At 36.0% G+C, this 14,266-nt stretch overlaps 1 protein-coding gene across 4 annotated transcripts in view; it reads left to right on the plus strand.

Annotated features, from left to right (window-relative positions):
• AGBL4 (AGBL carboxypeptidase 4) overlaps window positions 1-14,266 on the plus strand; it is a 1,219,476-nt gene that overhangs the window by 84,137 nt on the left and 1,121,073 nt on the right. For 3 of the 4 annotated variants that reach the window (XM_044770751.2, XM_044770749.2, XM_070509979.1), the window contains one exon: window positions 9,655-9,777. The exons of the other annotated variant lie outside the window; for it this stretch is intronic. In XM_044770751.2, coding sequence (XP_044626686.1) covers window positions 9,655-9,777 — 123 coding nt within the window. The remainder of the gene's footprint in view (window positions 1-9,654; window positions 9,778-14,266) is intronic. 4 annotated transcript variants of the gene reach the window in all.

The raw sequence follows: 14,266 nt of genomic DNA on the forward strand, positions 1-14,266 counted from the left end.
GCATATATCTAGGCATATGGAAAACATAATAAAGAGTTCCAGTGTTTGCATTTGTGTGTAGAATCACTATAAACACAATTGCTACAAATACTAACTGATATAAGCATATGGTATTAGTGATTCAAACACAGTGCGTGACAATGCTGTTGGTAACGTGATTTTCTAAAATAGTGATACTTCTGGATCAAATTATAAACAAATCAATTATAATCTTTTCTTGATTTACATGTCAGGTGCCTTCTTGGAAAAATCAGTATACATTAAAGGCATGCAACATGTGTAAAACAGAGTTGGGTTCTAAGCTCACGTAATTCTAAGTAGAATTTTTACCTACATGAATATCTATATAGGACATTTGGAAATGGTACTGGGCTCTCCTCTAGTCTGCAGTATATCTGGCATCCCTGGTCTTCACCAACCAAATGCTATCAGTGCTCCTTCATCATTATGGAAACAAAAAAGTGCCTAATGAATTTCCAAATGTTCTCTAGGAATACTGCTCACATTGATAACTATCTCAGCGGAATAGTTAAAATAATAGTAGAACTAACAAAAATTGTTAGAAACAGAAGTGGAGAGTAATGTACATGAACTATTTCCTTATTTTTCCTAGCAGAGTATCAATTGTGGCAAATATATAACATATACCCAATACTCTGACCTTCAAATTTAAGTTTCTTCAGCCTCTCCAAACTCTTATTTCTGTCTTTTCAAATCAGAAAATCACCCTGTTGTAATTGAGAACCCTCTACATGCACCAGGTTCTGGGAGGTGTCACTAATCTGAAAGCTAGGACTATCATCAGGCTCACCTCATTTATTTCCCTTTTCTTAGGATCACAGTTTGGCACTGCTTGTCATCCCAGTGTGGAAAGAGTTGTTTCATATATATTTATCCAGTTTTCTAGTTGCTTTTGGTGAGGATATGGATCTAGTCCTAGTTACTCTCTCATGGCTAGTAGTTGTCATATTAGCAATTGCTTTCCCCTCCACTCTCCCTGTGAAGACTTTGAGGAGTTTCCTGGAAGAGTTTGCAAGTCACCGTTGCAGACGTGCACCCCTAAACACACACACGTGCTTATACCTCACTCTGAAAGAGGAGAGGAAGGTATGTATAACTTTGAAAAGAAGATTTCAATTTTTTTTTCTTCTTCTCCCCAAAGCCCCCCCAGTACATAATTGTATATTCTAGTTGTAGATCCTTCTAGTTCTACTATGTGGGATGCTGCCTCAGCATGGGGATGAGCAGTGCTAGGATCCAAACTGGCAAAACCCTGGGCCACTGAAGTGAAGCGCATGAACTTAACCACTTGGCCACGGGGCCAGCCCCAATTTCAAAATTTTGATGACATTGTAGTTTGCCCCTCCCCCTTACCTGCAGCCCCTGGCAACCATTAATTTTTGTTTTTTTAATCCCTATAATTTTGCCTTTTAGAAAAATGTCATGTAAATAGATTAAAAACAATATAGTCTTCTGAGTTTGGCTTCTTTCATTTAGTATAATGCATTTGAGATTCGTGCGTGTTGTGTAAATCAGTAATGTGTTCCCTTTTGTGTCTAATTAGTATTCCATTGTATGGATGTACCACAGATTTTTTTATACATTCACCAGTTGAAACCATTGGATTCCTTCCAGCTTTGAAAGCTGCTATAAACATTCATGTGCAGGTTTTTGTGTGAACATGTTTTCATATCTCTTAGGTAAATACCTAAGAGTTGAATTTCTGGGTTGCACGTTAAGTATATATTTAAATTTATAGCAAAGTGCCAAACTATTTTTTAAAGTGGCTGTACCATTTTACATTTCTATCAGAAATGCATGAAAGTTTCAATTGCTTTGCATCATCATCAACCCTTGGTTTGGTCAATTTTTTTTATTTTAGCCTTTTAACGTGTGTAGTAATATCTCATTGTGGTTTCAATTTGCATTTCCCTGTTGACTAATGATGTTGAGCATCTTTTCATGAACTTATTTGACACCCATATATCTTCTTTGGTGAAGTGTCCCAGAAAATCTTTTTCTTTTTTTTCTGTGAGGAAGATTGGCGGTGAGCTAACATCTGATGCCAATCTTCCTCTTTCTGCTTGAGGAAAACACATCCGTGCCAGTCTTCGTCTATTTCGTATGTGGGATGCTGCCACAACATGGCTTGATGATCAGTGTGTGGGTCTGCGCCCTGGATCTGAGCCCATGAACCCCGGGCTGCTGATGCAGAACACGCAAACCCAATCATTATGCCACTGAGCTGGCCCCTGCTAAAATCTTTTGTGTTTTAGATGCAGTCTTTATCAGATATGTATTTTGAAAGTATTTTCTCTTAGTCTGTGGCTTGACTTTTTTTTTTAATTAAAAGTCCCTTTCAAAAAGCAGCAATTTTTAATTTGATAAAATCCAGTTTATACCTATTTTCTTTTATGGTTTGTGATTTTTTTTGTCTAATGTGAGAAAACCTTGCCTAACACAAGGATACACAGATAGTCTCCTAGGTACATTCTTTTGATTTGTCCACTTAAAAAAACTTTCCATTTATTTCGTGTTTTAGGGTGATTTTTTTATTGTGGTAAAGATACATAACATTTATCATTTTAACCATTTTTAAGTGTGCTGTTCAGTGGCCTTATGTACATTTCTTGGAGGAAGTTATCAGGAAGAAGCAACTGCTGGCTTGACCTATGACCTGGCTAATTTGAAGACGCTCTCTCTCTCCCCTCTCCTTGGAATATGCAGTCCACTTGCCTTCCCCATGCTAGCAGCTGCCCAAGGACACAGCCTTGAGATAGTAATGTGGTGTAGAGACCATCTGGACTGGGTACATGATTGAACCCTGTCAAGGTGCCCTGTGTATGTGACTGAATCCAGTTAAGGCCTCTATATAAACTTTTAAGATTTGGTGGGTAGGTGTGGAAAACTACAGGCAGCTGAGTACAAGCCTCATAAGTAAATTCCTTTGATTTAACCTGCCACCTAACAATCTGGAGTGGTCTACCTTTTTCTCTCCCTGCCCTCTGAGTACAGGGGCTAGTTACAGATTACCCCCAGGAAGCTCCTGAGGAGCCTATGATCCAACAGCATTCACAGTGTTGTACACCACCACCACTATCCATTTCCAGAAACTTTTTGTCATCCCCAAAAAAACTCTGTACCCATTAGACAATAACTCCCCATTTTCTTTTCCTTCCAGTGCCTAGTTACCTCTATTTCATTTTCTTTTGCAATAAGAAAGAAATTATAAGTGGAATTATACAATATTTGTCGTCTGGTGTCTGGCTTATTTCACTTAGCATAATGTTTTCAAGGTTTATCCATGTTGTAGCATGTATCAAAATTTCATTCCTTTTTAAGGCTGAATAATATTCCATTGTATGTATATACCATGTTTTAAAAAATGCATTCATCTGTTGGTGGAAATTTGGCTTTCCACCTTTTGGCTATTGAGAATAAGGCAGCCATGAACATTGGTGTACAAGTATCTGAGTCCCTAATTTCAGTTGTTTTGGGTATATACCTAGGAGTGGAATTTCTGGATCATATGATAATTTTATGTGTAAAACTACTTTTATGCCACCAAGCTGTTTTCCACACCACCAAACTGTTTTCCACAGTGACTGTATCATTTTACATTCCCACCAGCAATATGCAATGGTTCTGGTTTCTCTATGTCTTAACCAACAATTGTTATTTCCCTTTTTTTTTTTTATAATGGCTATCCTAATGGATGTGAAGAGGTATCTCATGGTGATTTTGATTTGCATTTCCCTAATGACTAGTGATTTTGAGTATCTTTTTATGTGCTTATTGACTGTTTGTGTATCTTCTTTGGAGAAATTTCTATTCAAGGTCTTTGCCTATTTTTGAATTGGTCTTTTGGTGGTGGTTGTTGAGTTGTAGGAGTTCTTTGTGTATTCTGGTTATTACTCCCATATCAGATACGTAATTTGCTAATACTTTGTTCTGTGGGTTGCCATTTTATTCTGTTGGTGGTGTTTGATGCACAAAAGTTTTTAATTTTGATGAAATTCAGTTTGTTTTTTTCTTCTATTGCCAGTGCTTTTGGTGTCATATCCAAGAAATCATTACCTTATCATCAATCAATGTTATGAAGATTTCCCTCTGTTTCTTCTAAGAGTTTTATAATTTTAGTTCCTACGTGCAGGTCTTTGACCCCTTTTAAGGTAGTTTTTGTATATTGTATACGTGTCCAATCTCATTCTTTTGTGTGTGGAAAACTCTATTTTCTTCTATAAGTTTTATAGTTTTATGTCATATTTGGGTCTTTGTTCCATTTTGCATTAATTTTTAGTTTTTTTTCAGTATATAGAAAATTAATTGGTCCAACATCATTATTATTCTCTCTACACTGAATTGCCTTTGCACCTTCTTTGAAAATCAACTGGCCATATATGTGTGGGTATATTTCTGAACAGTCTCTTCTGTTACAATGAACTGTGTATCTGTCTCTTCTCTAATTACACACTGTTGTTCTTTTCAAAATTGTTTTGGTTATTAGTTTGTTTGCTTTTCCATATGAATTTAGAATCAGCTTGCTGACTATTTGGTTAGGATTATGTTGAATCTATAGATCAATTTGTGCAGAATTGATATCTTGACAATATCGTGTCTTCTAATCCATTAACTTGATTTATTTCTCCGTTTATTTAGGCCTTTTTTGACTTCTCCTGTCAGTGTTTTTAGTTTTAAGCATACAGATCTTGCATATGTTTGTTAGATTTATACTTAAGTATTTTATGTTTTTTGGTGTTATTGTAAACATTACTGCTTTATATTTTTAATTTCCAATTGTTTTTTGCTAGTATATAGAAATACAGTTGACTTTTGCTCATTGACTTTTGTCCTGTAACTTTGCTGAACTCATTTTTAGTTCTAGGAGCTTTTTGGTAGATTCTTTGAGATTTCCTATCTAGACAGTTATGTTGTCTATGAATAGGGATAGTGTATATATTTTTGTTTTTCCTTTTTGTCTTGTTTTGTCCTTATTGTTGTCTCGTTTAGGACTTTTAGAATGATGTTGAATAGGAGACGTAAGAGTGGACATCCTTGCCTTGTGTCTGGTATTAGGCAGAAAAATTTTAGTCTTTTACCATTAAATATAATTTAGCTGTATTCTTTCTAAATATATATAATATTATATAAAATAAATATATAAAGTTGTCTTTATCAGGTTGAGGAATTACCTTTACTTCAGAGTATGCTGAGAAAAGTAGACACTTAATTTTGTCAAAAAAATTTTTTTTCTGTCTACTGGGATGATCATATAGATTTGAGTTTTAATCTGTTGATATGGTGAATTACAGTGACTGACTTTTGAATGTTGAACCAATCTTGCATTCCCAAGACAAATTGTACTTGATCATGATGTATTATAGTTTTTACGTGATTTGCTAATAATTTGCTGAGGATTTTGAGTCTATGTTCGTAAGGAATGCTGGTCTTTAGTTTTCTTTTTTTGGTAATATCTTTGCTTTGTCATTTCATCTAAATTCACAAAAATTATGGGCTTAAGATTATTGAACTGTTCTCTTATTATCCTGTTAATGCCTGTAGGATTTTAGTGGTTTGCTTTTCATTCCTGATATTGCTAGGTTTTCAGCTAGTTCTATTGATTACAGAGATTGTAGTGTCGAAGGGACTCCAATATAATTATTTCTATCAGTTATCCTTCATGTATTTTGAGACTCTGTTGTTCGGTGCATACACATTTAGGATTGTTATGTGTTCTTGGTGAATTGACTCCTTTGTCATTATATAAAGTCTCTCCTTATCCCTGGTTTTATTCTTGTTCTTCAGTCTATATTGACTTCAATATAGCCTCTCTGACTCTCTTTTGATTATTGTTTGCATGGTATGTCTTTTGCTTGTAACTTACACCCATGGCTTTTTATTTAAATTTGACTTTCTTTTTTTTAAAGATTTTATTTTTCCCCTTTTTATCCCCAAAGCCCCCCAGTACATAGTTGTATATTTCATTGTGGGTCCTTCTAGTTGTGGCATGTGGGACGCTGCCTCAGCGTGGTCTGATGAGCAGTGCCATGTCCGCGCCCAGGATTCAAACCAAGGAAACACTGGGCCGCCTGCAGCGGAGCGCGCGAACTTAACCGCTCGGCCACGGGGCCGGCCCCTAAATTTGACTTTGTATACATAGCATATCATTGGATTTTCCTACTTGTTTAATTTGGCAAGTCTCTATCTGTGAAACATATCATTAAATGATCTAAATTAAATGTAAGATCATTTAATGATATATTGGAATTTAATTATAATATTTGCTAGTTTTTGTCTATTTCTCCATCTGTTCTTTGTTCCCTTTCACCATTCTTGTTTTCTGCCTTCTTTTGGATTGATCAACTATTCCTTTTAGTTTTATTTTATCTTCACTATTGGCTTATTTATAGCTTTAAAAGTGTTTACCCTAGGCTTTTTAATATCCATTTTTAATTTATTATAGTCCATCTACTTAAACAATATTATACAGCTTTATATTTAGTTTAAGAAACGTGGAACAATATACTTCCAGTTGTTCCCTCCCATCTTTTGTATTATTGTTGCCATATATTTTACTCTTAATATATGGCATAAACCCACAATTAATCGCTACTGTTTTTTCTTTAGATAGTCATCTTTTGGAGTGATTAAACGTAAGACCATTTATATTTACCTTTACTTGTATTGTTTCTGGGGTCCTTAATTTCTTTATGTGGATCTTAGTTTATGTCTGTTATCGTTTTTTCTCCTGCCTGAAGAACTTTTTTTAACATTTCTTGTAATATCAGACTGCTAATAATGAATTCTCTCAGGTTTTGTCTTTCTCACATGTCTTTATTGTTGCCTTAATTTTTGAAAGCTATTTTCAAAGGGTCTAAAATTTCAGGTTGACATTTTTTCTTTTAATAATTTAGCCATGATCTGTTGACTTCTGGTTTACACAGTTTTTTATGCATAATCTACTGTAATTTTTATCTTAGCTGTGTGATTTGTATTTTTAAATACGTGTCTGGTTTTAAAAAATATATTGTACTTTGTGTTTCTTGGGTCTGTGGCTGAATATCTTTCATTAATTGTGGAAAATAGGTATTATCTCTTCAAATATTTCTTATGCCCCATTCTCTCTCATCTCCTTCTGGAATTTCAGATATATATATGTTAGGTCATTTGATATCATTCCAAAGCTGTTGGATGCTGTGTTCATTCTCTTTTAATTTCTTTTTCCTTTTTTTCTTTGTTTTTCTCTTTAGCTTATTTCTATGGGAATAGAGTTTACTAATTCCTTCCTCATCTGTGTCAAGTCCACGATGAGCACATTGAAGACATTTTTTCATCTCAGTTACTGTGTTTTTTAGTTTTAGCATTTTTTTGTCTCATTATCGTAGTTTTTATCTCTCTACTGAAATTCTCCATTTGTTTATGCACTTTGAACTCCTTTTCCACTAGAGGTTTTAACATATTAATCTTTGTTATTTTAATTCATTGTCTTATAGTTCCAATATCTAGTTATTTCTGAATCTAGTTCCATTTATTGTGCTTCCCCTAGATAGTAGCTTGTCTTGTCTTGAGTTTTTGTGTGCCCCACATTTTCTTTTGAGGAAGATTAGCCCTCAGCTAACATCTGCTGCCAATGCTCCTCTTTTTGCTGAGGAAGACTGGCCCTGAGCTAACATCCATGCCCATCTTCCTCTACTTCATATGTGGGACGCCTGCCACAGCATGGCTTGACAAGCAGTGCATTGGTCTGCATCCGGGATCCGAACCAGCTAACCCCGGGCCGCTGAAGTGGAGCATGCGAACTTAACTGCTGTGCCACTGGGCTGCCCGCCCCCCCCCTCATGTTTTTTTATTTAATGCTGAATACTTGGTGTAGAACAGTAGAAAATGATAGAAATACTGTTTGTCACTGGAAATGGATACACCTCTTCTCTTAGGTCATTTGTGTGAGGACTTATGTCAACCTAGTCAGGAGTTAAGCTGGGTTGAGTTTCATTGTTGCTATGGTATCTTTAATGTGCTGCTGGCTTCAGATTCTTCTAGGATTACTATTCCTGTGGGAAAGGGCTAGGGTGATTGAGGTTTTTTCCTCAATGTTCTGCTATACCCTAAACTTCTGTTCTTCCCTGGGTACTCCTACTGCAAATGGGGATTCTCTCCATGCTTTTGTCTACTCCAGAAGCAGATTGGTGTTGTTTGTTATTCATTGCTTGTATCTTGGTGTTGAGGAAGCAGGAGTATTTCTTTTGTCCTGGTCTAGCCTCAGTCTTAGGTAGGCCCTGTATGCTCTGGTCTTGGGGTGGAGTTTTTTTTCAATGATCCCACCTCTCCTTCCTTTTTCAACTCTGCCTTGAATCTTTGATGGGTCTTGTGTGAGACAGAGTTTTCTGCCCCAATTATATATTGATATATAATCTTGGGCCCAGGACTGTTTCCTGCCCCTCCCCCAGGTATAGTGGACTTTTCTTTTTTGGTGCTTCTCGTCCTTTAATGGGTCCCACTTATGCACTGGGGATACAAAGTTTGCTTTTCCTCCCTTAGTGGCTTAAGTTCTTTTTTTTCATAGGGGAAAAGGAAATTGGGTGGGCTCCATGCCTTTTCTATAACAGAAGCCACTCCCTTTCTCTAGCCTGCATCACAAAGAAAGGCCTTTTTTGTTTTTCTACCCTTCCCCTAATCTTTCTCCTAAAAACTTGATGGAGCCCTGTACAGAAGAGTGTGCAAGTGAGTGTGAATTCCTTTGTGCCGATAGCTCCCAGGAATTCTACACTCTTGTGCTTCCTATACTTGACCTTTAATAATTTTAAATAATTTAGCTTAATTCTTTTTACTCACTTCTGTGGCATTGGCATTTCTTCCTCCTGTGCTCTTCCGTAGACCTTGCTTCCCATATTTTTTTGGTGGAGCCGGACTTTCCTTGGTTATCAGATTATTGGTTGCCCTGCAATCTCAGTTCTCTAATAGATTTCTAAAAGTTATGATTTTGTTCTTTATTGAGATAATTTTTATTAAGGTGGAAGCGATGATCTTTCTAGCTTTCTACATCCTAGGTGCAAGTGAAACTTCCAAAACTTTAAAAAATATAACTTCTGTTACCTCTATCTCTCTCTCTCTCTCTATATATATAAATTCTCTGCTTATTCAGTGGTTCTCAAATTATTTCTGGTTGTGGAACATCAGGAAGTTATAATGCTAGTTATAGAACTATTACTTTATTCAAATTAAAATAACTAAATATTTGTAGCAAATTAAATATATTACCATTTATTACATATTCGATGCAAGTTACTGAACATCTTTTGGATTTCAGTAGTCATACTGGATATTTTTCATATCTGATTCTCATAACACAATTTTGGAAGATGAGTTTTATCATTCCTTTTTTGTGGGTGAGAAAAACTGAGGCTTAAAGGGATTAAGTTGATTGTTTTATCACAGAGAATTAGTATGTAGTACAGGTGAGATTTGAGCCCATATCTTTCTAAGTTGAAAATGTATCCGCTTTCTACTCTACCACAATATGTAGTTAATTTCTTACTGCCTTAATAAGCACTAAATGACAGGGGAGAGGGTAAAATTTATAAAAGGCTTATTGAACTTCTATTACTAAATACATTTTGATTTCTGTTTAACATGAGCCAATTTTTTAAAAAATAGGCAATGATATGGGAAATGACGAAGCCATCGGAGGGAATGTGAGCAAATATATTGTGCTTCCAACTGGATACTGTGGACAGCCCAAGAAAGGACATCTTATCTTTGATGCTTGCTTTGAAAGTGGTGAGTGTATTAAAAGATTTTGCTTTTGAGCTTGTTTGGTGAAGCTTTTTCAGAATCCAGTTCCATCTGACAATTCAATATGATTCAACTCAGTTAATATTTCACAATAATGGAACAAGTTGTCATGGAAAAATCAATTTTGAAGGGATAAACTTGGAAATACTTAAAAATGAATTGCTATGTTTTTGTTGCTATAAATGATTAGAAGTATAATGCTAACACACATGAACATTTACATGGTACCTTTTATTTTATAAAATACTTTCCCAGATATTATTTCTTTTGGAATAAAATTGACATAATTTGACTATATGATAAATCACTAATTATTGAATGTCTGCTATGTACCTGGTTCTATATGACACCCTGACAGAACTTAGTCTGTGAGGGAGGAGGCTTCCCTATAAAGAAACAATTAGAGAACAGATTTAATTGAACACAAACAAAACAGCAAAAGTAATATTGCATCACAGTCACCCACTGCTATGGGTATTCTAAAAGGAGAGATCAAAATTTGGTTGTAAATTCCCATCCAGTAGTGATTGGATCTTGTTAACTTCTTTAAGCCCTGAGCCTCATACTCTGAATGGCACATAGTTGATACTCAGAGTATGTTGAAAATATTAATGAGAAAGGTAAACATAATTTTATTTTACAAATAATTGTTTATTATTTTTGGTTCTGAATAATATGCATGCATATGTGTTTGTGTGTGTGTGTGTATGTGTGGTTGAAGAGACATGCCAGTGTCAGTTATATGAGAGTTCTCTGAACCCTAAGAACATTGGTTGTTTATACCAACAATTGAAAACTTGTTTATACAGAGTTTTGCTCTTTGTTTATTCCATGTTGTTTTAGGTTGCTAGGGCTGCCATAATAAAGAACCACAAACTGAATGGCATAAACAATAGAAACTTATTGTTTCACAGTTCTGGAGCATGGAAGTCTGAGATTAAGCTGTTGGCAGGATTGGTTCCATCTAAGCGTTGTGGGGAAGAATCTGTTCCATGCCTCCCCTCTAGCTTCTGGTGGTTTGCTGCAATCTTTCTTGTTCCTTGGTTTGTAGAAGCATCACCCTGACCTCAGCCTTCATCTTCATATGGTGATTCCTTGTGTGGATGTCTATCTCTAAATATTTCCTTTTTATAAGGGCGCCTGTCATATTGGATCAAGGCCCACTCCAATGACTTCATTTTAACTTGATTAAATTCTGAAGTACTGGGGGTTAGGACTTCAACATATGAACTTTGGGGGGATGTGATTCAACCTATAACACAGTATTGTGATGTTGTCCTTCCAGTCAGACCTGAGCATTGTCCACATAAGCAGGAACAATGTCTTCTACCGTCTTTGAGTCTTGTTCTGTTGCCTTGTCTGGGATATACTTGGTGCCTGGAAAATACCTTTTGGATTCTTTTTACCTCAGTTAAAGAAATGAAGGTTCTTTACAATAATAACAACTTTGTGAGGGTACGACTTATCCTCATTTTAAAGATTATGTGTTTTAGTTTACCTACAGTTTGAAATAATTCAGGTTCTCTTTCCAGAGCATCTTTTTTTTTTTTTATTGAGTTATTGATAGGTTACAATCTTGTGAAATTTCAGTTGTACATTAATGTTTGTCAGTCATGTTGTAGGTGTACCATTTCACCCTTTGTGCCCACCCCCCACCCCACCTTTCCCCTGGTATCCACTAAACTGTTCTTAATCCATAATTTTAAATTCCTCATATGAGTGGAGTCATACACAAATTGTCCTTCTCTTGCTGGCTTATTTCACTTAACATAATTCTCTCAAGGTCCATCCATGTTATTGCAAATGGAATGATTTTGTTCTGTTTTGCAGCTGAGTAGTATTCCATTGTATATATGTACCACATCTTCTTTATCCATTCGTCTGTTGCTGGACACTTAGGTTGCTTCCACATCTTGGCTATTGTAAACAGTGCTGCAATAAACATTGGGGTGCGTAGGACTTTTGGGATTGCTGACTTCAAGCTCTTTGGATAAATACCCAGTAGTGGGATGGCTGGATTGTATGGTAGTTCTATTTTTAATTTTTTGAGGAATCTCCATACTGTTTTCCAAAGTGGCTGCACCAGTTTGCATTCCCACCAGCAGTGTATGAGGGTTCCTTTTTCTCTGCAACCTCTCCAACATTTGTTGCTATTAGTTTTAGATATTTTTGTCATTCTAACGGGTGTAAGGTGATATCTTAGTGTAGTTTTGATTTGCATTTCCCTGATGATCAGCGATGATGAACATCTTTTCATGTGCCTATTGGCCATCAGTATATCTTCTTTGGAGAAATGTCTGTTCATGTCTCCAGCCCATTTTTTGATTGGGTTGTTTGATGTTTTGTGGTTGAGTTGCGAGAGTTCTTTATATATTATGGATATTAAGCCTTTGTCAGATATATGACTTGCAAATATTTTTTCTCAGTTAGTGGGTTGTTTTTTTGTTTCAATCCTGTTTTCCCTTGCCTTGGAGAAGCTCTTTAATCTGATGAAGTCCCATTTGTTTATTCTTTCTGTTGTTTCCCTTCTCTGAGAAGGCATGGTGTCTGAAAAGATCCTTTTAATACTGATGTCAAAGAGTGTACTGCCTACGTTTTCTTCCAGAAGCCTTATGGTTTCAGGTCTCACCTTTAGGTCTTTGATCCATTTTGAGTTTATTTTGGTGAATGGTGAAAAAGAATGGTCAATTTTCATTCTTTTACATGTGGCTTTCCAGTTTTCCCAAAACCATTTGTTGAAAAGACTTTCTTTTCTCCATTGTATGCCCTCAGCTCCTTTGTCAAAGATAAGCTGTCCATAGATGTGTGGTTTTATTTCTGGGCTTTCAATTCTGTTCCATTGATCTGTGCACCTGCTTTTGTACCAGTACCATGCTGTTTTGATTACTGTAGCTTTGTAGTATGTTTTGAAGTCAGGGATTGTGATGCCTCCAGTTTTGTTCTTTTTTCTCAGGATTGCTTTAGAAATTCGGGGTCTTTTGTTGCCCCATATGAATTTTAGGATTCTTTGTTCTAAGTCTGTAAAGAATGTCATTGGGATTCTGATTGGGATGGCATTGAATCTGTAGATTGCTTTAGGTAGAACAGACATTTTAACTATGTTTATTCTTCCAATCCATGTACATGGAATATCTTTCCATCTCCTTATGTTGTCATCCAATTCTCTCAGAAAGGCCCTGTAATTTTCATTATATAGGTCCTTCACTTCCTTAGTTAAATTTACCCCAAGATATTTTATTCTTTTTGTTGTGATTGTGAATGGTATTGTATTCTTGAGTTCTTTTTCTGTTGGTTCATTACTGGAGTATAGAAATGCTACTGATTTATGCAAATTGATTTTATACCCTGCAACTTTGCTGTAGTTGTTGATTACTTCTAACAGTTTTCCAATGGATTCTTTGGAGTTTTCTATATATAAGATCATGTCGTCTGCAAACAGCGAGAATTTCACTTCTTCCCTCCCTATTTGGATTCCTTTTATTCCTTTTTCTTGCCTGATTGCTCTGGCCAGGACCTCCAGTACTATGTTAAATAAGAGTGGTGATAAAGGGCATCCTTGTCTCGTTCCTGTTTTCAGGGGGATGGCGTTCAGTTTTTGCCCATTGAGTATTATGTTGGCTATGGGTTTGTCGTATATGGCCTTTATTATGTTGAGGTAGTTTCCTTCTATGCCCATTTTGTTCAGAGTTTTTATCATAAATGGCTGTTGGATCTTGTCAAATGCCTTCTCTGCATCTGTTGAGATGATCATGTGGTTTTTATTCCTCAGTTTGTTGATGTGGTGTATCACGTTGATTGATTTGCAGATGTTGAACAATACCTGTGTCCCTGGTATGAATCCCACCTGATCCTGATGTATGATTCTTTTGATGAATTGCTGAATTCTGGTTGCCAACATTTTGTTTAGAATTTTTGCATCTATGTTCATCAGTGATATTGGCTTGTAGTTCTCTTTTTTCGTGGTGTCCTTGTCAGGTTTTGGTATCAACGTGATGTCGGCCTCATAGAATGTGTTAGGAAGTGTTCCATCTTCCCTAATTTTTTGGAATAGCTTGAAAAGGATAAGTTTTAAATCCTCTCTGAAAGTTTGGTAGAATTCCCCAGGAAAGCCATCTGGTCCTGGGATTTTATTCTTTGGGATGTTTTTGATTGCTGTTTCAATCTCTTTCCTTGTGATTGGTCTGTTCAAATTGTCTGCCTCTTCTTGAGTGAGCTTTGGGAGATTGTAGGAGTCCAAGAATTTATCCATTTCCTCTAGGTTATCCATTCTGTTGGCATCCAGTTTTTTGTAGTATTCTCTTATAATCTGTTGTATTTCTGCAGTCTGTTGTTATTTCTCCTCGCTCATTTCTGATTTTGTTTATTTGAGCTTTCTCCCTTTTTTTCTTTGTAAGTCTGGCTAGTGGTTTGTCAATTTTATTTTTCTTCTCAAAAAACCAGCTTTTTGTCTCATTGATCCTTTCTACTGCCTTTT

This window comes from Equus asinus, chromosome 5 (genome assembly GCF_041296235.1).
Source record: "Equus asinus isolate D_3611 breed Donkey chromosome 5, EquAss-T2T_v2, whole genome shotgun sequence".
NCBI classification, from domain to species: domain Eukaryota; kingdom Metazoa; phylum Chordata; class Mammalia; order Perissodactyla; family Equidae; genus Equus; species Equus asinus.